Source organism: Rattus rattus, chromosome X (genome assembly GCF_011064425.1).
Source record: "Rattus rattus isolate New Zealand chromosome X, Rrattus_CSIRO_v1, whole genome shotgun sequence".
Lineage (NCBI taxonomy): Eukaryota > Metazoa > Chordata > Mammalia > Rodentia > Muridae > Rattus > Rattus rattus.
The window spans coordinates 15,091,008-15,114,536 of record NC_046172.1 but is presented as its reverse complement, the minus strand read 5'-3'; the positions used below and the strand labels follow the sequence as shown (position 1 = coordinate 15,114,536).

At 39.1% G+C, this 23,529-nt stretch overlaps 1 protein-coding gene across 1 annotated transcript in view; it reads right to left on the bottom strand.

Moving 5' to 3' along the window:
• Positions 1 to 23,529, bottom strand: part of Ccnb3 (cyclin B3) — a 50,971-nt gene that overhangs the window by 19,162 nt on the left and 8,280 nt on the right. The window contains exons 2-7 of the mRNA XM_032890387.1: positions 21,913 to 21,993; positions 14,984 to 15,099; positions 7,746 to 8,064; positions 5,794 to 7,641; positions 4,837 to 5,739; positions 3,384 to 3,497 (exon numbers count right to left, since the gene is read on the bottom strand). Coding sequence (XP_032746278.1) covers positions 3,384 to 3,497; positions 4,837 to 5,739; positions 5,794 to 7,641; positions 7,746 to 8,064; positions 14,984 to 15,099; positions 21,913 to 21,993 — 3,381 coding nt within the window. The remainder of the gene's footprint in view (positions 1 to 3,383; positions 3,498 to 4,836; positions 5,740 to 5,793; positions 7,642 to 7,745; positions 8,065 to 14,983; positions 15,100 to 21,912; positions 21,994 to 23,529) is intronic.

The window sequence follows — 23,529 nt, the reverse complement described above, 5'->3', positions numbered from 1 at the left end:
ACACTGTACTTAAGTGATCCCAAACATTCCACCAGAGAACTCCTACACCTGATAAACAACTTCAGCAAAGTGAATGGATATAAAATTAACTCAAACGAATCAGGAGCTTTCCTCTACTCAAAAGATAAACAGGCTGAGAAAGAAATTAGGGAATTGACACCCTTCACAATGGTCACAAATAAAATAAAATACCTTGATGTGACTCTAACCAAGGATGTGAAAGTTCTCTATGAAAGAAATTCAAGTCTCTGAAGACAGAAATTGAAGATCTCAAAAGACGGAAAGATCTCCCATACTCGTGGACTGGCAGGATTAATATAGTAAAAATGGCCATCTTTCCCAAAGAAATATACAGATTCAACATAATCCCCATCAAAGCTCCCACTAATACTTCATAGAGTTAGAAAGGACAATTTGCAAATTCATTTGGAATAACAAAAACCCAGAATAATGAAAAACTATCCTCAACAATAAAAAAATACTTCTGGGGGAACCACCATCTCTGACCACAAGCAGTATTACAGAGCAAAAGTGATTTAAAAAACTATATGGTATTGGTACAGAGACAGGTCGGTAGATCAATGGAATAGAATTGAAGACCCCAAAATGAACCCACACACCTATTGTCAGTTGATCTTTGACAAAGGAGCCAAAAACCATCCAGTGGAAAGAAGATAGCATTTTCAACAAATGGTGATGGTTCAACTGGAGGCCAGCATGTAGAAGAATGAAAATTGATCCATTCTTAGCACCCTGTACAAAGCTCAAATTCCAAGTAGATAAAGACCTCCACTTCGAACCAGATAAATTGAATCTAATAGAAGAAAATGTCAGGAAGAGCCTCAAACACATGGGTACCAGGCAAAATTTCTTGAACAGAACACCATTGGCTTACGCTCTAACATCAAGAATAGACAAATGGAACCTCATAAAAATGCAAAGCTTCTGTAAGGCAAAGGACACTGTCATTAGGACAAAACAGCAACCAACAGATTGGGAAAAGATCTTTACCAGTCCTGCATCTGATAGAGGGCTAATATCCAAAATATACAAAGAACTCAAGAAGTTACATTCTAAAAAATCAAATGACCCTATTAAAAATGGGGTACAGAGCTAAATAAAGAATTCTCAGCTGAGAAATACTGAATGGCTGAGAAGTACCTAGAGAAATGTTCAACATCCTTAGTCATCAGGGAAATGCAAATCAAAACAACCCTGAGATTCCACCTCACACCAGTCAGAATGGCTAAGAACAAAAACTCAGGTAACAACAGATGCTGGCCAGGATGTGGAGAAAGAGGAACACTCCTCCATTGTTGGTGGGATTGCAGACTGGTACAACCATTCTGGAAATCAGTCTGGAGGTTCCTCAGAAAATTGGACATTGCACTACCTAAGGACCCAGCTAACTCCTGGGCATATACCCAAATGATGCTCCAACATATACCAAGGACATGTGCTCTACTATGTTCATAGTAGTCTTATTTATAATAGCCAGAAGCTAGAAAGAACCCAGATGCCCTTCAAAAGAGGAATGGATACAGAAAATGTGGTACATCTACACAATGGAGTACTACTCCGCTATCAAAAACAATGACTTTATGAAATTCATAGGCAAATGCATGGAACTAGAAAATATCCTGAGTGAGGTAACCCAGTCACAAAGAACACACATGGTATGCACTCTCTGATAATTGGATATTAGCCCAAAAGCTCGAATTACCCAAGATACAATCCACAGAGTACATGAAGCTCAAGAAGAAAGATGACCAAAGTGTGCATGCTTCCGTCCTCCAAAAGGGGGAACAAAAATATTCCTAGGAGGAAATACAGAGACAAAGTTTGGAACAGAGACTGAAGGAATGGCATTCAGAGCCTGCCCCACCTGGGCATCCAGCCCATATACAGCCACCAAACCCAGACAATATTGCTGATGCCAAGAAGTGCATGCTGACAGGAGCCTGATATAGCTGTCTCCTGAGAGGCTCTGCCACAACATGACAAATACTTGCAAATGCTTGCAGCAAACCATTCAACTGAGAATGGGGTCCCCACTGGAGGAATTAGAGAAAGGATTAAAAAAGCTGAAGGGGTTACAACCCCATAAGAATAATGATACCAACCAACCAGAGCTCCCAGGGACTAAACTACTACCCAAAGTGTACACATGGACAAACCATGGCTCCAGCTGCATAAGTAGAAGAGGATGGGAAGGGAGGAGAAGTCCTTTGGTCCTGCCAAGGCTGGACCCCCCCAGTGTAGGGGAATATCAAGACAGGGAGGCAGGAAAGGGTGGTGGGTGGAGTAATACTCTCATAGAAGAAGAGGAGGGGGATGGGATAGGGGGTTTGTTGACGGGAAACTGGGAAAGGGATAACATTTGAAATATAAATAAAAAAAATATCCAATAAAAAGAACAAAGAAATGATAGCCAGGGCTGCCCATTTGACCATGGACATTGTATCTATTGGTGCACAGGCTCACCGGTAGCTACACAAACTGGGGGGGGAGAGAGAGAGAGAGAGAGAGAGAGAGAGAGAGAGAGAGAGAGAGAGAGAGAGAGAGAGAGAGAGAGAGAGAGAGAGAATATATATATATATATTTGTATATATGTTCAATAGCTTCAATTAATATTTTACAGTTAATGTTCTGGCTAAGAAAAATATTTCAATTTTATCTAAATTTTATCCTCTTCATACACTAAGAAATATCTGTACATTAAAAAAATCATAGATTCTAAAATCAGGTAACCAATTCTTTCTAGGGAAAGTGTGAGATATGTTGTCTCCATCATATATAAAGTCTGGTAAGATTTCTATTTGGTAGATAATCTTCTACCTATTTCACTAAAAAGAAGAAATTTTGGAACTAGTGAATATTTAGAGCAAACCTTTCATTTTCAAGGGCAAAGAATACTACACCAAATTGGAAAGTTGAAACAATGAGTATGATTATTACACAAAATGTCAGAAACATGGGAAAACAAGGAAAGTGACCTCTAACAGAAGTTACTCAGATACAAGGTACTTAGGATTTTCACATCTTAGACTGTCTGATCAGCTGCCAGATGTTGCAAAGTCATGGTCTTCGTGTTAGTCAGACTTGTGTTTCTATTTCAATTCTACCATGTAATATATATGATTCTGGACAGTTTCCCCTACAATGTAAAAGGGAGATATAATCTCTATCATCAAAACATTTTGGATGAATTAAGATGTCTACAAATCTTTTAATATAATGATCAACTCACAATAGATGTTATTCACTGATATTGTTATTTTCAACATCACTATAGGCTCCTTCAATTTACATGCTGAGGAAGAGAATGAGAAGAAAACGAGAGCTAGAAATCACTGTTCATTTTCAGAACCCTTCATACCAACCTCTCTTTCTTTCAAGTAAATGAAGATGTTCTTGGCATATGTAGAGCTCAATAATAGATCGCTGTCTTCCCTTACAAAACTTTCCTGTGTGTCACTGTCATCCAATATGATGACCTGCTTAGAAACAATTTTAAAAAGGCATTAGGAAAGGAAGATTTCCAAGAAAGATTAGTCCACATATTTATTTTCATTTCACTGTCTTCTAAAGTTTCAAGTATTGTAAACTATCACAGATCATGCATTGGTCCTGCAATCTGCAAACTGTTCTACAATCAATATTTGCCTACTATATGCCTGATCTGCACCAGGAACAAGGCATTTTTTTTACATGTAACTTCAAGCCTCTCTTTATTTTGTATGTATGCGTGTTTTACCTGAATGCTAGGTGTGTGCACCATGAACATGCAGTGCCAATGGAGGACAGAAGGCATTAGATTCCCCTGGAACTGGAATGATAGTTGTAACAAGCCATGTGGGTTCTGGAAACTGAACCAGGGTCCTCTGCAAAAATAGCAAGTAGTCGTAACCACTGGGCCATCTCTGCAGCTCCAACTCAACCCTCTCTTAGACAACATTTTTATTTTAGTATTTCAGCTATATCTTCTGCCTTCTAACACCTCATGCTGTGCCCCAATCCTTTGATCTGCCTTGACTCATCTTAGTAGTTTTTTCCTACATCTAAACCTTTATCTAGGTTGTTTTGTTTCTAAATAGGGAACATTTCTCCTTCAACTTGCTAAATATCATTCCTTTATTTAATTCTTGTCATTTACAACTGAACTACTTCCCTTCTTGGGATACGTATGTCCAAATATCTTTAATAAGCATAAGTACTTTCTGATTGCTAAGCTTCATCACTATAAAATCATAAATTAAAGATATCCCATAATATCAACTTGATATAAGAGAAAAATTTCAGAGAGTCTAGCAACTTTTTTCCATTTCATGGGTAATCTCGGGGTATGAAAAATGAGAAATAGGAGATTATGCATCACTTCTCATTAAATAAAATAAGAAGGTAGCTAAAGAATTATCATCTCTTCCCGAGTGGAACCTCCTTCTACAACATTGTATACACTGCTTAGTTAGTTAAGAAGCATACAAAAGGAACACTTTGAGGTTCTGGAGTTATGGCTCAGCGGCTAAAGTACCTGCTCTTCTTGCAGAGAACTTAAGTTCAGTTCCCAGCACACATTTTGGACAGCTCACAACTGACTATAGCCTCTGCCTTATACAGATACCTAAACTTGTATACAGACAGAGACACAGACAGATAGGCAGGCAGGTAAGCAGGCAGACAAGAAGGCAGACAAACAGATACACATTTCATTAAAATATTTCTTAAATAATCTTTTTGGTAAAATATAGTTTACCTTAAATTAGATAAATCATCTCACCTAAATTATACAAAACCCCTTACTTATCTAATTCAAGAAAAAAGAGAACTAAATACCTCAGTCTCTTTTCCGCCCAGAGATGACTGAGAGTTTTTGGTAGCAGATACACATGGTTCGGAGTTCATGACAGAATTGAACGCCTCTAAACTGGGCATGAGAGCACTAGAATTGTCTTTTCTGGATTCAAAACCATTGCTGGACAAATTAGGGTTATTCTCATTTTCAAAGACAAAGAATGATTTGAAAAAATCCTCTTCATCAACAATTTTACTCTCATCAAAATTCTGTAGATCTGTAAAGGACAATTGCTCTGTAGTAGTAAATCCCTCGCTCAGTGCTAATACCTTCTCGTAAAGGGAATCTATGCTGAACTCCTCAAAAGAAAATGACATTCTGGTTATTTCATCCTTCTCAATGTCAGGCTTATGATCAAAGGTCAAAGAGCCCTGGGGGCTTGCCTTTAGAAAGCTGGGACTGTCTTCCAAGGCCAATAGTTCCTTTGGGCTAAGCTCCGCTTTAGTGCTAAGTTTCTCCTGCAAGGCAAGGGGCTCGTTCAGAGTAGATTCCTCATCTGTAGATTTCTCCACCAATGCCAATACTTCCCTCAAGAGAGTCTCTACATTACTGGGTGGATTCTCCTGAAAGGCTAAGGCCAACCTCTCCAGCCTGGGATTCTTCACTAAGACAAGTAGCTCCTTCAGAACAGTCACCAGCTCAGCTCTGTGTTTCTCCTGTGAAGATAAGGGCTCCTTCAGAGTTGCCACCTCGTTGATGCTAGTCTCTTCCAAGGACAAAGATTTCTCAGCTGGAGCTTCTGTGGCAGTAGTGTAACTCCTGATGAAAGCCTCCTTAATAGACTCATCTTCTGTGATCAGTGACTTCATGATGGCAACTATATCCTCAGTGCTGAGCTCTTCTTGAATGTTTAAAGGTTCCAAGGCTCCCGAGGCCTCCAAGGCCTCCAAGGCTCCCAAGGCTCCCGAGGCCTCCAAGGCCTCCAAGGCCTCCAAGGCCTCCAGGGCCTCCAAGGTCTCTGATGCCTCCAAGGCTTCTAAGGCATCCAAGGCTTCTAAGGCATCCAAGGCCTCCAAAGCCTCCTTCGTAGTGCCAGAATGGTTCTCAATGTGAGGTGACTGATGACTAAGAGGCCCCTCAACATCACTACTGGTATTCTCATTCAATACTTTCTTTAAGAGGAATTCCTGTTCCAGAGCAACAGGCCGCTCTTGGCTTGATTCTTCAGAGGAGGAGTGTCTGTCCTTAGAAAATAGCTTTCTTAAAAAGGACTCTTCTTCGGAAACACTGTCCTGGGAGTCAGACATTTTTGTGGGAGAGTCATTTTTTCTATCAACCTTCTCTTGCAAGTCCAAAGACTTATGGAATTTCAATGTATCTTCATCAGTAGAACTGAAAGGAGAAAACAGGTCTTGAGAGAAGAAGTCATTGTCATCATTTGAAGTCACTGATTCCTTACTATGTGCTCTTTCTTGACTGGTGATCTTCTGTGAGTCCAATGGCATTGAGAGGGATAGTTTTTGTGGAATTAAGCAATTTTCATTCTGTGGCAATGGATCCTGAAGGAGCCCAGGTGTAGGTTCCTTCTTATGTAATTCAGGCCTTGTAGAAAACAAATTTCTATCTTCACCTGTTGTTTCCTCCCACTCTAACTGTGCTTGTTGTAAGGTTATTGTGTGAGTAGCACACTTTCTTTTCAGTAAAGGTGTATTTTCTTTCTTAAAGGATGGTGGCTCCTTAGTTAGTGACTTTGTTCCTGAAGTGACTGTTGGTAATACTAGTGGATTTCTCAAACGGAACTCCGTCTCTTTAGTAGTCTGCTGCATCTCTAATATTAAAGGTTTATGGGTGGACTCTGGCTCCTCCCTAATGTGTTGTTTCTTAAAAGCTGAATCTAACTGAAAATGTGAGTCTTTCTCCATGCAATGCTTTGGTAGGACATAGCACTTCTTCTGTTTCGACAATTTCCCAGGACTGTTACGCTTCTTTCGCAGTGCTAATGACCCCTGGAAAGAGGGATCTTTCTTAGTGGTAGACTTCTTAAAGGACAATGACTTGCTGGTGACTGTTTCTTGTACTGCACACTTACTGAAGGAACGACTCCTTTTAGGGAGTTGCTGCTGCTTCCTTAAAGGTGAGGGCTTCTTTAGGCAAGGGGCCTCTTCCATGTTTTGCCCCATCTTCAAAACTGGAGCTACTGGAAAATGTAACATCATCTCTTCAGTGGTAGGATTTTGCAGAGCCAGGGAGTTTTTCACAGTGGGCACCTTCATTTGAGGGCTATGTTTATCTGGCAGTACAGATGGCCCATGGAAATGGGAATCTTTCTTCTTAGTAGTTGACTTCTTAGAGGACAATGGCTCATTTTCATGGGTGACTGGCTGAACTCCTAGTGGCCTCAAATTAGTGCCTTTTCCCTGAGTGTCATGTTTATTTTTAGAAGAAGACAGCTTCTTTGTGTGGATTGCTTCATTGGTACTATGTTTCCTTTTAAAAGTAACTGGCTCTGTTAAAGTATCAACTTTGTTATTTATATTCTTTTGTAACACCCTTGGCTTCTTCAAGATGCTTGTGTCCCCTTGAGTATTATATTTCTCTTGTAGTGAAGACTGCTCCTGTAACAAAGACTTCAACTCAGTGGTAGGTTTCTTTTTCCTGAAATGTGGCTTTTTGACTGGTGAATTCTCTTTAGTAGTCACCGCCTTCATTGCTAATGATTTCTTCTTGAATGAACTCTTCCCCTGAATAGCATGCTTCTCTTCTTGAACAGCATGTTTATTCTTTAAATATAATGGGCTTGAGGTGAGAGTCACCTTCCCAAAAACAGGCTCCTTTAAATCAGTCATCTGTGGATGGAAATAATTAACAAAATTTTAGCCATTCATAACAATAGCTTCTGGTGAAGCTGCATCTCTAAAATCAGGTACCTCTTAATCCCTAAGGCTACTACCTCCTCAATGATGGTTGCCTCTTCAGGTTTATCCTTCCTTCTAGAAGTCATCAGCTCTGAATCAAACTCTTTGTAATCTTTAGTCTTCTCCAGCAAGGTTTGTGGCTTCTCCATTAGAAATGTTTCCTGATAAAATGCACAACTCTTTAATGTCTTCCTCATAAGGTTTGTCTCTTCAGTAGCATGCTGTTCATTTAAAACTAATGTCTTTTGAAAGACAGGTGGTTCCTCAGTAGTTAGTGTTTTAGGCTTGTTGGGTATATCCAGAATAAACTCTTTCTCCACGTTTGACAGTGAGGTAACATGTCCCAACTTAGAACTGTAAATAAAACAAAGTCAGGGTAAGAAAAATATAACTCTTAGTCCTCACCCACCATTTCATTCTATTGCTACATTAACTAAAAGGAAAAAAACCTCAATTCCAAGACAGTGCAAAGGGTTAAAAAAGATAAAAGTCATACCAAATCAAGTTAGTACCACACAGTATAGTTTCTATCCCTACATCCTTATGCTTTATACTTTTCCCATAAAATCCATTATACATTCTTACATAGAGTTTATTGTCATTATTTATATACAATGCTCTACTATAATACTTATTTGGATGCATTATCTGCATATGTATTGATTGCTCTCATTAGAGTTAGTTATTTATCTTTGTCAGTCAGCACCATGCCTTTGATAAAATGCAGGTTGAAATTACTACTGTTTGAGAGATGAAGATAATTAGAGATGAAGAATGGTGATTAGTACTGATAGTATCTAACAATATTCCCTGCACCAAGAAGTATTCAGAAGATGTTTTCTTAAAGAAGGGAATAGAAAAATCAAAATAGAAATATGTCACATATGTCAGATGTAAAGCTTTGTTTGGAAGAGAATTCTATGATTAATGAGTGATCGACATAGTATAATCAAATCATTTGAAGAATAAAAGTCAAATTAAAAACTAAAGAGAAGTCAAACCATCATCCTGAAAACAAGGGATAAATGCCTCTAAAGACTACATAGCATATGATTCAATTCACATAAAATATACAGGATGCTAGGGTATAGGGCAGCTGTTCTGAAAATGCAGGTTGTGACCGCTTGGGGGTTGAACAACCTTTTCACATGGTTGGCCTAAGACATGGATATTTACATTATGATTCATAACAGCAGTAAAATTATAGTTTATGAAGTAGCAACAAAAATAATTTTATGGTTAAGGGGCACCACTACATGAGGGAAACGTACTAAAGAGTTGCAGCACTAGGGAGGCTAAGAATCACTGGTATAGGGAGAGTTGGAAAATTAAATGTCTAGATACAGTTTGTTTTGAAAGTGTTGACATTTTTAAAGTTACACAGTGGTATTAGCTCTAGAAAAAATTAAATTACTGTATTATAAATATAACAATTAATTTAAATGAAATGCCTTATTAAGATTCTGTTCAATAAAACAAGTTCCCAGTCCTTCCTGATGAGGACATTTACAATTCAGCTCCAAGTCTTCAGATAGTCTAGGTATAATATATTGTCTGGAGCTAGCCTGCCTAGATTCAAATCCTTTGTCCTTATTTAGGACCTAGGTAACCTCAGGCAAATTAACTCAGCGCTTTGGTTTCCTTATCTATAAAATGAGGGTAAAAGTAATAGCTCTTTAATAAGTTTGTTGTGAAGATTTGACAAAATATTATGCTTAATGACATTTAAAGGAATGTTAAGAACACTTAAATGGCAAAAAGTTATATAATTTAGACAAAATGAACAAATTTGTGGAAAGTCACAAAACCAATGTTCATTAAAGAAGATAATAGAAAACTAATTAGACGTATCATATAAAAGAACTGAGTTAACAACTGAAAAACTGACCACAAAGAATTCAGGTTCAGATAGCTTCACTGGTAAAGTTTACCAAAACGAGAGTAAAACCAATTCCTCACATAAACTCTCTAAGAAATAAGAACGGTGGAAACATTTTCCAACTCACACTTTTAAGGAAGTGATATTATGATTTCAAAAGAACAATGATATTACAGGACAATAAAAATAAAAATCATTATCTCATATATATGTATATATATGTGTGTGTGTGTGTGTGTGTGTATAAATGTAAAACTCCAAAGCAAAATACTAGAATAACAAATGCAGAAATGCATTTTAAAGGATGATCCACTATAATCAAGTTGATGTTCTAGTAGAGCAAAGTTATTTTAACATCCAGAATTCACATATTATATCATAACAGAACAAAATCACTTGACAAAATTTAATACTTTTTCATAATGAAAGCCACTCAGCAAATTAAATAGGAGATTCTTGGGCTGGCATGGTCATGATGGCTCGGCAGGAAAAGCTATTGGGCCTGATGAGTTCAATCCCTAGGATGAACATATAAATACATAAATGCACACACAAATGTGAAAATAATGAAAGGATATGGAAAGTACTAATTGGAATCAATAAGTTGTTTGTGTATGGATCTCTCTCTCTCTCTCTTTCTCTCTCTCTCTCTGTGTGTGTGTGTGTGTGTGTGTGTGTGTGTGTGTGTCCGTGCATGTGTGCGTGCGTGTGTCCGTGCGTGCACATGCACCTAAAAAATGATTAGGCAGACCAATGGAAAGATAGGCAGACCACAGAGTAAAAACATGACAGCTGGACAGACAGACAATAGATGGACAGGCAGACTGATGACAAGATAAATAGATAGCAAACAGACTGAAAGATGACAAATGAACAGACAGCAGACAAATAGACCGATGGACAGACAACAAAGAGACAGGAAAGATGAACAGATGACAGACTGATGGACAGACAACAGGCAAACAGACTGAAAAATGACAGATCAACAGACACAAAGATGAACATACTGACAGACTGATGGACAGATGGACAGACAACAATCAGACTGAAAGATGGCATAAAAAGATGAAGACTGACAGACAACGCAGACATACATACAGACAGATGGGTGGATAGACAGACTGATGGTCAGGCAACAGACAGACTTAAAGATGACAGAAGATGAATTGATAAGATAGACTAACAGACAATAGACAGATATACAGACAGATGTACAGACCGACTGAAAGATAACAGACATACAGACAGGTGAACAGATAACAGATAGACTGAAAGATAACAGACAGACTGATGGACAAACATAGACAGACAGGTGGATGGACAGACAGCCTGAAAGATGGCAACTGGACAGACAGAAAGATGAACAAACAACATACTGACAGACTGATGAACAGATGGACAGACAACAGACCAACTGAAAGATGACAGATGAACAGACAACACATAGACTAATAGACAACAGACAGATGTATAGACAGACTGAAAGGTAATAGATCTACAAACATGTACAGATAACAGACAGACTGACAAACACAGACAGACAGATGGATGGACAGACAGATGGATGGACAAACAGACTGAAATATGGCACTGGACAGACAGAAAGATGAACAGACTACATACTGACAGGCAGATGAACAGACGGACAGACAACAAACTGAAAGATGACAGACAGATGAACAGACAACAGACTAAGAGACAACAGACACACACACTGATGGACAGCCAGACAGACTGAAGGATAACAGACATACAGATAGATGTATAGATAGCAGATTGACAGACAACAGATAGACTGACATAGGGATGGATAGACAGGCAGACAGATGGCACACAGTTTGATTGGGGCAAAAGGCTAGCAAAGATACAGATATAGTATAATCATGTGTGAAATCGTCAAATACAAATACATCTGAAGAAGAAATTGGATTCTTGAATCTGGTAAAAGACATCTACAAAACTCTAAAGTTAAAATCACATTTAATAGTGACAGATAATGCCTTCTATCTAACATTAGCAAAAAGGCAAGAATGACAAACTTTTGGTGCTTCTACCTTTTACCAACATTCTAGCTAACACAGTTAGGTAATAAAATTAAATAAAGGTATCCCTATTAGAAAGGAATAATCAAAATTATCTGTATTATCATATAAGATTATAAATATGGTAAAAATACAAATATATATTTATATAAGATATATTTATATCATATATATATATAAAATCCCAAGGAATCCACACAAAAACAGTTATAACAGATAAGTTAAGCAAGATAACAGGAAAAAGTAGATGCCCACATACAGAAGAATAAAAATAGACCTTTATCTATCACACTGCACAAACATTATACTCAAGTCCACCAAAGGCCTCAATTTTGAAATTTGAAACCTACAACACTTTTAAACTGCTGAAAGAAACATCAACTGTACCTTATAAGATACAGAAGTAGAAAGGTACTTTCTGAATAGGACAACATTTGCTCAGGAATTAAAGCCAACAATTGACAATAGGGAATTCATAAAATGCAAGGCCTCTGTACAGTTAAGGAAACAATCAACCAAGAAAAGAAGGCTCACAGAGTGGACGAAACTCTTTGCCAGTTACACATTTGACAAAGGATTAATACAGAAAACACATAAAGGACTAGAAAAGTCCAAAAAATAGATTATGAGTCAAAAACAAAGAGCTCTCAATTGAAGAAATAAAATTTGCTAAGAAATATCTCTGAAAGTGCTCATCCATTGCAATTAGGGAAATACAAACTAAAACAACTTGGGAAGTTCATCTCTAGTCAAAAAGGCTAAGATAAATAATAACATTTATCATAAATGCTGGCTGTAGAGAAAGAGGAACCCTCATTCATTATTGGTGGGGATGCACACTAGAGCAGCCAATCTAGAAATCAATATGGAAAAACCTCAAAAAACTAAAACTAAGTGCACCATAGGATGCAGTTGCACCACTCCTTTGAGCAAAACACTGGACATCCTACTCCATGGATCTTTCTCAGTTATGTTCATTGTTCCTCTATTCAAAATAGGTAGGAAATATAAACAACCTCAAAGTCCTTCAACAGATGAATAATGAAAAATGGGTATGTGCATGACAGAATACTATCCAGCTGTAAATAGAAGACTGAAATCCTGAAATTTGCAGAAAAATGGACAAAACTGGAAAATATTGTATTGACTAAGGTTACTCTGACTTATGACAAAGATGCTGCATGTTTCCATCACCTGTGCTTCACAGCTCCGAATTCTCAGATAATAACCATATATATGACCTGCAGTGAGTACAGAAAAGTGAAAGGAGACCATTGGTGTTGAGGGCAGAGGGGGAATAACAGGATATAAGTAATATGAAGGGGAAATGGAAAGAGAGGGGGCAATCTAAGGAGATTAATACAGAAGGCAAAGAGGGAGGATACCATTAAGGATATTTACAAATGCCTTAAGGAGTCATATTATATTTGCCCAAAATTACATATAAAACATGTGAGTATGTATAAGTATATGTGTGTGTGTATGTGTGTGTGAGAGAGAGAGAGAGAGAGAGAGAGAGAGAGAGAGAGAGAGAGAGAGAGAGAGAGAGAGATGCCATTTGGGTTGATGATGTTCTCGACCCTCTACTAGAGCCTTCAACTATCAAGCAGACAATGAATCAGGCATGCGAAACTCCTTTTAAACTGTTGGTTAGGGGAGTTAGTTCAATAGACTCCCAAAACGCTATAGGCTACTGCTGTTACACTTGGCTGCCTCCCAGAGGCTGAAGACTCCACACATCTAGGACACAAGATTTGAAGGATTCAGGGTGCATCTGCCCTCAAAGCTTCCTCCCTGAAAAATCTAGTTTTCACAATACCAGGTGTCATATAAACTGCTAAAGGAGGGAACAATCAACAGTCTTATCCAGCTATGATACTTGTAACCCACAACAATGACAAACATAGCAAGATATCCCTAAAGGTACAATAGTGACATTCCTATCTTGGTGGTAACCAGCAGCTGTCTAATTAGACTTAAGGCCTCCCACCTCAACAGGAAGAAAACAACGCCTGGTCCTGGAAACTTATCCAAGATCCCAGGGCTTGAGGTGCTTCACTAAACCTAATTCCCAACTGCATTCTAAAACTTAGTCCTATACCTACAGATAAGTGTAATCCCCACCTTTCATGAAGAAGTTTCATTTTGAAGCAAGTGGAGAGCATCAGAGAAACATAAATGGTCAAGATGCAGAAAGCAAATGATCACAGGGTAGCTACACCCAGTTGCTATATCTATGACAAAAGAATTAATTATAATAAAGAGAAACCCTTAAAGGAGAGGGGAGGAACTAAAGGCTAATAACATACATATGACATGAAAGCAGAAGGGGAGACTAAGTTAGTTATAAAAGCAGGAACCAGCATGAAAGACATGGGGAACAAAGAAGGGTAATGGGCAAGGCTGATGAATTACAACAAAACATAGCTACACAGAGGCATGATGAAGCCACAGAAATCTCATTACTTTGTATGTTAGCTTAAAAATCAAGTTTAAAAAACACCTTTGAAATGGCAGCTGTAACTGCTCTACCACATCTAAAGATTTAGAAGAGAGAAAGAAAAAATAATTCTGATAGGAAGGAGTCAACATTTTTTCTGTAAAATAACAGACCACTTGTAATCTCAATGTACAGGAGGCTAAGGCAGGAGGATCACGAGTTCAAGGCAAATGTGGGTTACATATTAAAACAGAACCTCAAAGAAAATCTAAAAAATTCATAATTTCATGATAATCAACCCTGTGCTGGCAATGTAAATACAATACTCATTGCGTAAATATGTTTAATAAAATTTTATTGCTAGCCAAAATAAGGAGGACTAAGAAGAAAAAGACCTCAGGAGTTTTTAAGTCTTCTTCTAGCAAATGCTTTCCCAGGGAAAAATTATTTTTTCTAAATTACTTCTATAATCTCTAATAACTGGAAGGCACATGTTTGAGGTGCAAGGAGATAATTGCCCTCCAGTAACAAGAGGAATATGTTTCTCCCAATGCTTCTAATTAGATAAGCATCTTCTGTGCTATCAGCTAGCTGCTGAGAGTCATGAAAAGTTAGATTGACTCCATGCTGTCCCATGTAGACTAGCTCAAATAGGGGTTCAATTACATATATGATCTCGTCCAATTCTACAGTGATGATAGCATTTTCAATATGCACAAACACACACAACCCATGGAAAATGAAAGTGAGAAGAGAGGACTGGAACTCCAGCAACCACAGATGGTCTTCCATCAGCATCCAAAGGTAATGTGGCAGTCATCACTGCTCACTACACTTATTTTTAATGGAGACAAAATGATGTCATAGTCTCTCCTTTATCATCTGAGACAACGCCTGTTGAGTCTTCTTTACCTTTTTTCTTTTTTTTTCTGAGGGATTTCACCAACTCCCTTCCTTGTCCTTTTGGAAATATGGCTTCTAAGCTCTGCACTGTCTTCCTTTGGCTGGACACATTGAACATAAGATGCCTACAAACAAAAAAGAAAAGAGGAAATTAAGAGAACCACATATTACTCAATACACAATTCTTATAGGAAAGTCATGACACGTTTTCCATCCTAGACAATTTATTTGGATGCTCCCAGGAGTCACAATCTAGAAACTTCATAACAGCTATAGCACTGGGCCCACCAACCACAGTGGGAGCTAAGCAATCGGTGTGTTAATATTGATACATATCAACAAAATAGCAGCCATAAGTGTTCCCAAGAGATGTAGGACCTAGTTCTGATTTCCACACCAGGGATCCTAGCTCACAAATAACTGACAAGATAGTTTGTCTTTGCTCTGACTTAAAATGTATAGAGGAGGCAGAAACCATGACACAATCTACTGTCAAGTTTTACTAAGAACAACTAGCTCCTCAGGGTAGAACTCTAGTACAAATCGTTTTTTCAAGGGGTATTTATTTAACATTTATCTCAAGAATCTACCCTACACTAATCCTGACTATTCTATTAAACAGTAGGAAAAATCACAAATCTGAATGTCAGTAAAAACTTAAAAGTTATACCTTTAAAATGAAATAAATGAGCCCAATTATATTTAAAACACATTATTATTATAATTACACTAAATGAAAAAAAAACAAAAAATACAAGAAGCAACTGATCTAAGTATTTTATAAGTACATTACTTGGCTATATATCCTTAGTCAAGATGGGTTTCCATGGAATGGATATGATGAATAAATATTAAACATGTTTCTTAACAGTGTTTTGTGACATAAATATAGAAGAGTTGCTTTGTAACCACTGCATTACAGTGCTGAGTAAATGTACTGATGTTTTGACCTCATGCCCTAATGTGATTGGTAAAAGGAACATTTCTTTTGCCTTTCTGCCATTTGAGGACACGGAAAATTGCATTTATGATTAACAAGCCCAAATCAAATACCAAATCCACTGGCATCTTTGTTTTGAATTTCTTAGCTCCTAAAACTGTGACTAATGAATTTCTAATGTTGGGGCTGGAGATAGATAGATCAATGAGGAAAAGCACTTGCTGCTCTTTCAGAGGACCTGGATTAGATTCTCAGTACCAACATGGCAGCTCAGAACTGCCTGTAATTCCAGTTCCAGGGTATGTGACAACCTCCCCCTTCTGGCCTCTGCAGACACCATGAAAGTAAAAAAAAAATTAAATGACATTTAAACAATCATAGTATTTGTATGTTATTCATAGTTTCTTATAGCATTCCAAATGCACAAAAATAACTTCTCCCATTTCCCATGTTCCTGTCAGTGATTCTATATGAGAAGGACCAAGGGAAGTTACACTACGGCAGACTTTTCTTCTGCTTTGAGTATCTATCATATTTCAGTCAAGTTCCTAGTTTAACAGAATAGAAATTAACCTAAGATTACAGGTATAAGATATATGTGTGTGTATATGTATATGAAGTTATCCAAAATTAACATATATGTTATAATCTGCATGAAAAACAGATTGTTCTAACAGGAATTCAAAGTAGACAACTTTGCTTATAAAACCATTCTCCATGGAGTCAAACCTGATCTGATAGAGGTATTTTAATGTGCACAAAAATACTTTACAGTAAAAAACCAGGCTTTGCTCTGGTCTAAATAGACTTAAAATCCTATGCTGGTTCCCCTCTGTCAAGTATAGATGCTCGTAGTATCTATTCTTTGGGGGTGCTACCAAGAGTACATGGGTTGTTGATACAAGGAAAACTCCTTAGACTAATTACTCAAGACATCATAACTACTGATTAGGTATCAATTATCATGATTTTCTAAGACAGCCACTGCTTTTTCCTGGTTTTTACATTATATTACCAACATTCTATTAATTCTGATTTTTCCTAACACCTTAATCTTATTCAAATTAGGTGACTCTTTTTTGCATCTCTAGACAGTGAACTCATGAATTCTAGTGCTAGATCTAAAATATGCCCCCTAAAACTCCTGAGACTAAATTATTTGCTTCTGCTGGCCTCTGCCACCATTTGACTCAAAATTTAAAGTCCTTCTCTCTTCAGCTCAGTTTTCTCCTCTACTACTTCCTCAACCTACTTTTTTGCTCCTCACCTCTCAAGTATCTTCCCAGAGCTATCTGCTCCTCGCTCTCTCGCCCTCTCTCTCTCTCCTCTCTCTCTCCCTCCCCTCCCCTCTCCCCTCTCCCTCCCCCCATCCCCCTCCCCTCTCCTCTCCCCCCATCCCCCTCTCCCTCCCTTCCCCTCTCCCCTCCCCATCCCCCTCCCTCCCCCTCCCCCCATCCCCCCCCCTCCCCACCCCTCCCTCTCCCTCCCCTCTCCTCCCTCGCTTGCTGTACAAGAGTCTTAATGGCATCGCACAGAAGGGTTGCTATCTGGTAAACAAAAATCCTAAACTGAGCACTCCTCAGAAATCTTATGAAGATTTCCTTGTCAGGAAAAGCCATTACTTCCCCTTATCTTCCTCAATGGTCAACTATTGGGACAAAGGGCACTGAGTTCCTGATTAATAAAAGCATTCTGTAACAGATCAAAGTTTGCATGCTAAATCCCAGATTTTCCTTGCCTGTACCTCTCTATTCGCTACTACTTGTCCCCACAAAACTGACAAGGTTTTCCCTGATGCCCGCTAGTTTCAATGCTAGTTTCAATTTTCTGCTCCTAAGAGATAGCCTGGAAGTGTGGCTCCCCGAATAAACTGTCTTTCTTCTCTCATGGAGTGGTTTAGTTTGGTAGTTTCATTGTGCCTTCACATACATATGGTGCCCAAACCTGGGAGAGACACTTGGGCCCTGGAAGCCCAGTCCTGCTATAACCAAACCAAACTGCCAGCTTGGCCCTTCTGGGTACAGATCAATTGCCTCTGCTTGCTTTTGCCACCCACCACATTCAACTCCAAAATTTAGAGTCCGTCTCTTCAGCTGCATTTCTCCTCTATCTGCTCAACCCACTTGTCTCTCCTCACCTACTCAGTATCCTCTCAAAACTGCCTGCTCTCTCTCTCCTTCCCGCCCCCTCTCTCTTTCTTGCTCAATCAACAAGTCTTCCTGGTATGCCATGCAGCCTCCCTATACTCTTTCTGGTGCCCTATCACATGGATGAGGATTGCCTTCTGAAGCAGATATCTGTTTGTCAGGAAAAGGAATGCCTGTCCATATGACCATGGGCATCTCTCTCACAAATCTTGCAAATGACCTCAGATTGAGACTTTGTCTTCTTGCCTTATCTCTTACCATGTCACCTTTCTTATGTCTCCACTCCTATGATACTGCCATCCTTCTTCTGGTAGGTCTCCTATTTAAAGGTCCTTTCCTACGTCACTCCTGCCTCCTCTTGGCTTTCCTTCTGAGATTTTACTGATACCCTTCCTTTCTTCATGGGTGTCTTCCTTTCTCCCTCTAACCAACCAGGGGCTCTTCCCATTCAGAATTAGACTTCTATTGCCTGCCTTCTCAAGTATCTTTCCCTCTTGGGACACAGAGATGCCATTAAGTTCTGCTGCCTTATTTTTTAGTGTAAATATGGTGTGGCCTCAACAAAAGCTTGACAATAAGTCTCAATGGCAAAAAAAATGGCACACTCAATTACCAAATTCTCAGGGATTGTGACAATTCCTACCACGGCACAAGAAAATGATCTGTAATACCTATCTCTAAGTCTTCTTTGCTTTTCCCTCTTCCCTCTCCTTATGACCATTAGGTTCAGTCCTACCAAGATTCAAATGTCTTTGTATGTGTGACTAATATTAGAAAACTGTCACATGCTGTTTTATTCTACTGAAAAGCTGGCTCTTGGGAAGGGATTGGTCTACACACTTTAGACACAAGCATTTTTGCCTCCAAGGCCTATGTCCTGGGTCAGGCTGCCCTCTGACTCTGTGACAGGAAGAACAACAACAACAACAACAACAACAACAGCAGCGACAGAATAGCCAGGGGACACCATATTCTTAAGAATTGGGGTTGGGGATTTAGCTCAGTGGTAGAGCACTTGCCTAGCAAGCACAAGCCCTGGGTTCAGCAACCAACAGATTGGGAAAAGATCTTTACCAATCCTACATCTGACAGAGGACTAATATCCAAAATATACAAAGAACTCAAGAAGTTACATTCTAGAGAGTCAAATGACCCTATTAAAAATGGGGTACAGAACTAAACAAGGAATTCTCATGTGAGGAATATTGAATGGCTGAGAAGCACCTAAAGAAATGTTCAACATCTTTAGTCATCAGGGAAATGCAAATCAAAACAACCCCGAGATTCTACCTCACACCAGTGCGAACGGCTAAAATCAAAAACTCAAGTGACAATAGATGCTGGCAACAATGTGGAGAAAGAGGAACACTCCTCATTTGTTTGTGGGACTGCAAGCTAGTACAATCACTCTGGAAATCAGTCTGGAGGTTCCTCAGAAAATTGGACAATGCACTACCTGAGGACCCAGCTAACTCCTGAGCATATATCCAAATGATGCTCCAACATATAACAAGGACACATGCTCCACTATGTTCATAGCAGCCTTATTTATAATAGCCAGAAGCTGGAAAGAACACAGATGCCCTTCAACAGAGGAATGGATTCAGAAATTGTGGTACATCTACAAATTGAGTACTACTCGGCCATCAAAAACAATGACTTCATGAAATTCATAGGCAAATGGATGGAACTAGAAAACATCCTCCTGAGTGAGGTAACCCAATCATACACACAAAAAAACCCACAAATGGAGTGTACTCACTGATAAGTGGATATTATCTCCAAAGCTCAAATTACCCAAGATACCAACCACAGACCACATGAAGCTCTCAAGAAGGACAACCAAAGTACAAATCCTTCAGTCCTTCTTAAATGGAGGAACAAAAAATCTTAATAGGAGGAAATATGGAGACAAATTTTGGTCCAGAAACTGAAGGAATGGCCATTCAGAGACTGCCCCACCTGAAGTATCCATAAAGACACGAAACCCAGACAATATTGAGGATGCCAAGAAGTGCATGCTGACAGGAGCCTGATATAGCTGTCTCCTTACAGGCTCTGCCAGGGCATGACAAATACAGAGGTGAATGGTAGCAGCCAACCACTGAACTGAGAACGGGGTCCCCATTGGAGGAGTTAGAGAAAGGATTGAAGGAGCTGAAGGGGTTTGCAACCCCATAAGAACAACAATGCCAATCAACCAGAACTCCCAGAAACTAAACCACTATCCGAAGAGTACACATGGACAGACCCATGGCCTCAGCTGCATATGTAACAGAGGATGGCCTTGTTGGGCACCAATGGGCAGAGAGGTCCTTGGTTCTGCCAAGGCTTGAACCCCCAGCATAAGTGAATTTCAGGGTGTGAAGGTGGGAAAGGGATGGGTTGATGGGTGGGGAACATTCCCATAGAAGGGGAGGAGAGATGGGATGGGGGTTTATGGACAGAGAAAACAAGAAAGGGGATAACATTTAAAATAAAAATAAATAAAAACATATCCAATAAAAACATGGCAAATTTGCACATAAAAAAGATAATGAAGACATAAAGTTAATGTTCAGTCACGTTATGCATGATCAAACTCTTTAATGTGCTCAGAACACATTTGTAGTCATGCTAAGTAAAGTATAATTTGTTTATAAGTACAAACTTGGAGGGAGAAACAAGTCTTATTTCCCATTATATAGTCTTCTGTATATATTCTCAAAGTTAAGCCTGAAGCAATAAGTGAGAGCATATTATAAATACATTTAAAGTTTGGTTAATATAGATGATAGCCCTCAAACCCCTCACAGATCTGCTGAATGTGGTATATAAGGTATTTTACTAAAGGGGGAGCAGAAAAGATCACAAAATCTTCCCATGATAGGCAGAAATACCTGCTTCTGGTTGCAGTCTTGAAGCTATTTTCAAAGAAAATAGAACATTAATGTGCTCTGCCTAAGCTACACCAGTCACTAGATGAACTATACCTCACCACACCTGCCACCAGGACACTGTCCAAACTGTGGACAGGCAAGGTACTGGAGAGTCAACTGTCTTTTGCCTAGCAAGGTAGGTCAGTACCTCAAGAGCCTCATCCACAGGAAAATTCCTTAGGTTTTCTGGGCCTAGTGACTGAAAACCAAGGATGCCCTTGGATCTTAGCTCCCAACCAAACCATCAAGATTACCATGGAGAAGCCTATGGTAGCTGTTCAGTTAGTGAGCAAGACCTTCATTTTTAATTGATAATAGAGGTTACTTGGTTCCTACTTCCACTTACTCCAGTAAAATTTATCCTTCTCAGATCTCTGTGATGGGGGTTGATTGTTAACCCCACCAGCCTAGGGCTATAGACCCTCTCCTCTAAAATTTGATGCATACAAGAGGTAGTTTTGATTGTCACTATGGCCAGGATAATTATAGATTTTAAATCCTGAGAGACAGAGGTAATGGGTGAGTTTAATCCTATAGAAAAGAAAAGTTGTCTTTCCATAAACTCCCATAGTGCTTGAATTGAAAATGTTACCCTGGATTATAATTATCGTATCATAATTCATTTCCAAATCCTATGGAGCTATTTTTGGATTTTAGGTAAAATATAATCTCCCATAGTTTTATAGTTATTTAAAAGTCCATATACTAGTCACTGTTAATTGGTTCCACAGAACACATAAATTGACCCAAATGGTATATGCCAGTAAAAAGAGCTTCTAATTTATGATATTGTGTCACTGATTTCAATAAATTCTGCTGTCAGCATTCAGAGGGAGAGTCAGGGGCTGCTGGTAAACTGGAAAAATCCCTCAAGGCAAAGAACATCTAAGGCTTCTATAAAACTACAGAAAAGAACAGGGTTAGCATACTCACATTAGTAACATCTTCAAATGCTGATCTCTTTTTGATTGTGCCTTGGGATGAAGCTGATGCTGTATGGTTACTCTTTCCAATCTATAAAAATAAAAATCAAATGAGCATTGACAATTATAAACAGCCCCCTTATGAACTTTAGGTCACATTCAGGGTATGGATAAACTCCACCATGTCCAAGTAACTGGAATATATGTATATAATATATATATATATATATATATGTATATGTATGTGTGTGTGTGTGTGTGTGTGTGTGTGTTATCCAGAGATGTTTACAGTCGCTGAAGAATATAGTCATTGACAACAGGGACATAAAGAGATTACATGGACTTCATTAAACAAAATTCAAAATGAGTAAACCAGCTTGGTAAAACTGATTTATTTTCTTCTCATAGTTATGCGTATACTATCCAGGATTAAATAACATGAGTAGTGAGTCTTTCTATAGGAATACCTACAAGTAAGTTAGTTAAAAAACACAAGGAATTAAGTGTTATAATAAGTGAACTTTAATACATATTCAATAGGGACAAACCTAGGTACTAGTCCAGATTCAGATCAATTTTTTAAAAAAAATATTGACCTTGGAAGAGTCACTTAATTTACAAGATTCTAATTTTCTCATCAGTAAAACTGGAATGATAACCTACCTTACAGAGTCTTTATGGATTACAAAAGAGACTATACGTTCAAGTGTTTTGTTGTAACTGTGCTAAAGATTGAACCCAGAGTCTTGCACAGCCTAAGCAATTTTTTTCAGTCTATATAAATTGTAAATGAAAAGAAAAAGTTCTTTAAAACTATAGTCCTGAATGCTTGCAAACATCACATGAAAAAATTTATTTTAAGAAAATAATTTGAGCTCCCTGCACCCAAATCCCATGGGAGGGAGAGCTAGACCTTCAGAGGGGCAGACATGCCTGGGAAACCAAAGGAGACTACTCTCTGCCCACATTTCTGACTCTAGAGGAAAACACCTAGTGCCATCAAGGTCCACTGCGGACAGGGACCCAGAAATAGGGGCAGGCCCTTTTGGTTGCTGCCCTCACGGAGAGCTGAAACCCAGCCCTGAGAAGCGACTTCAGGCCCGAGACCAGAAGTAAGACGAACTTTTCTGCTCCAAGTGACCTGCCTGGTGGACTCAGGACACGCAAAGGCAAAATTCCTCTGGGACCGGACACTTCCAGTTTTTAGCTGATACCCGAACCTGGCTGGTCCCGGCCCACAGGTTCCTGCTCCCAAACCCCGTGGGAGAGATAGCTGACTGCCCAGATGTGTGGGCAATCCTGAGACGGCAGGGCAGGAGAGACCACCACTTCTGCACATATTTGCCCACATTCCTGGCCCAAGAGGAAACTGTATAGGGCCTCTGAGCATAGGAAGATAGGGGCAGACAAGCTGCAGGAGCCCTGCGGTACAGACTGCACCCGGATCTGAACAGACCCAGTCAAAGAGCTCCCTGCACCCAAATCCTGTGGGAGGGAGAGCTAGACCTTCAGAGGGGCAGACACGCCTGGGAAGCCAGAGGAGACTACTCTCCGCCCACATTTCTGACTCCAGAAGAAAACACCTAGCGCCATCAGGGCCACCAGTGCACAGGGACCCAGGAGTAGG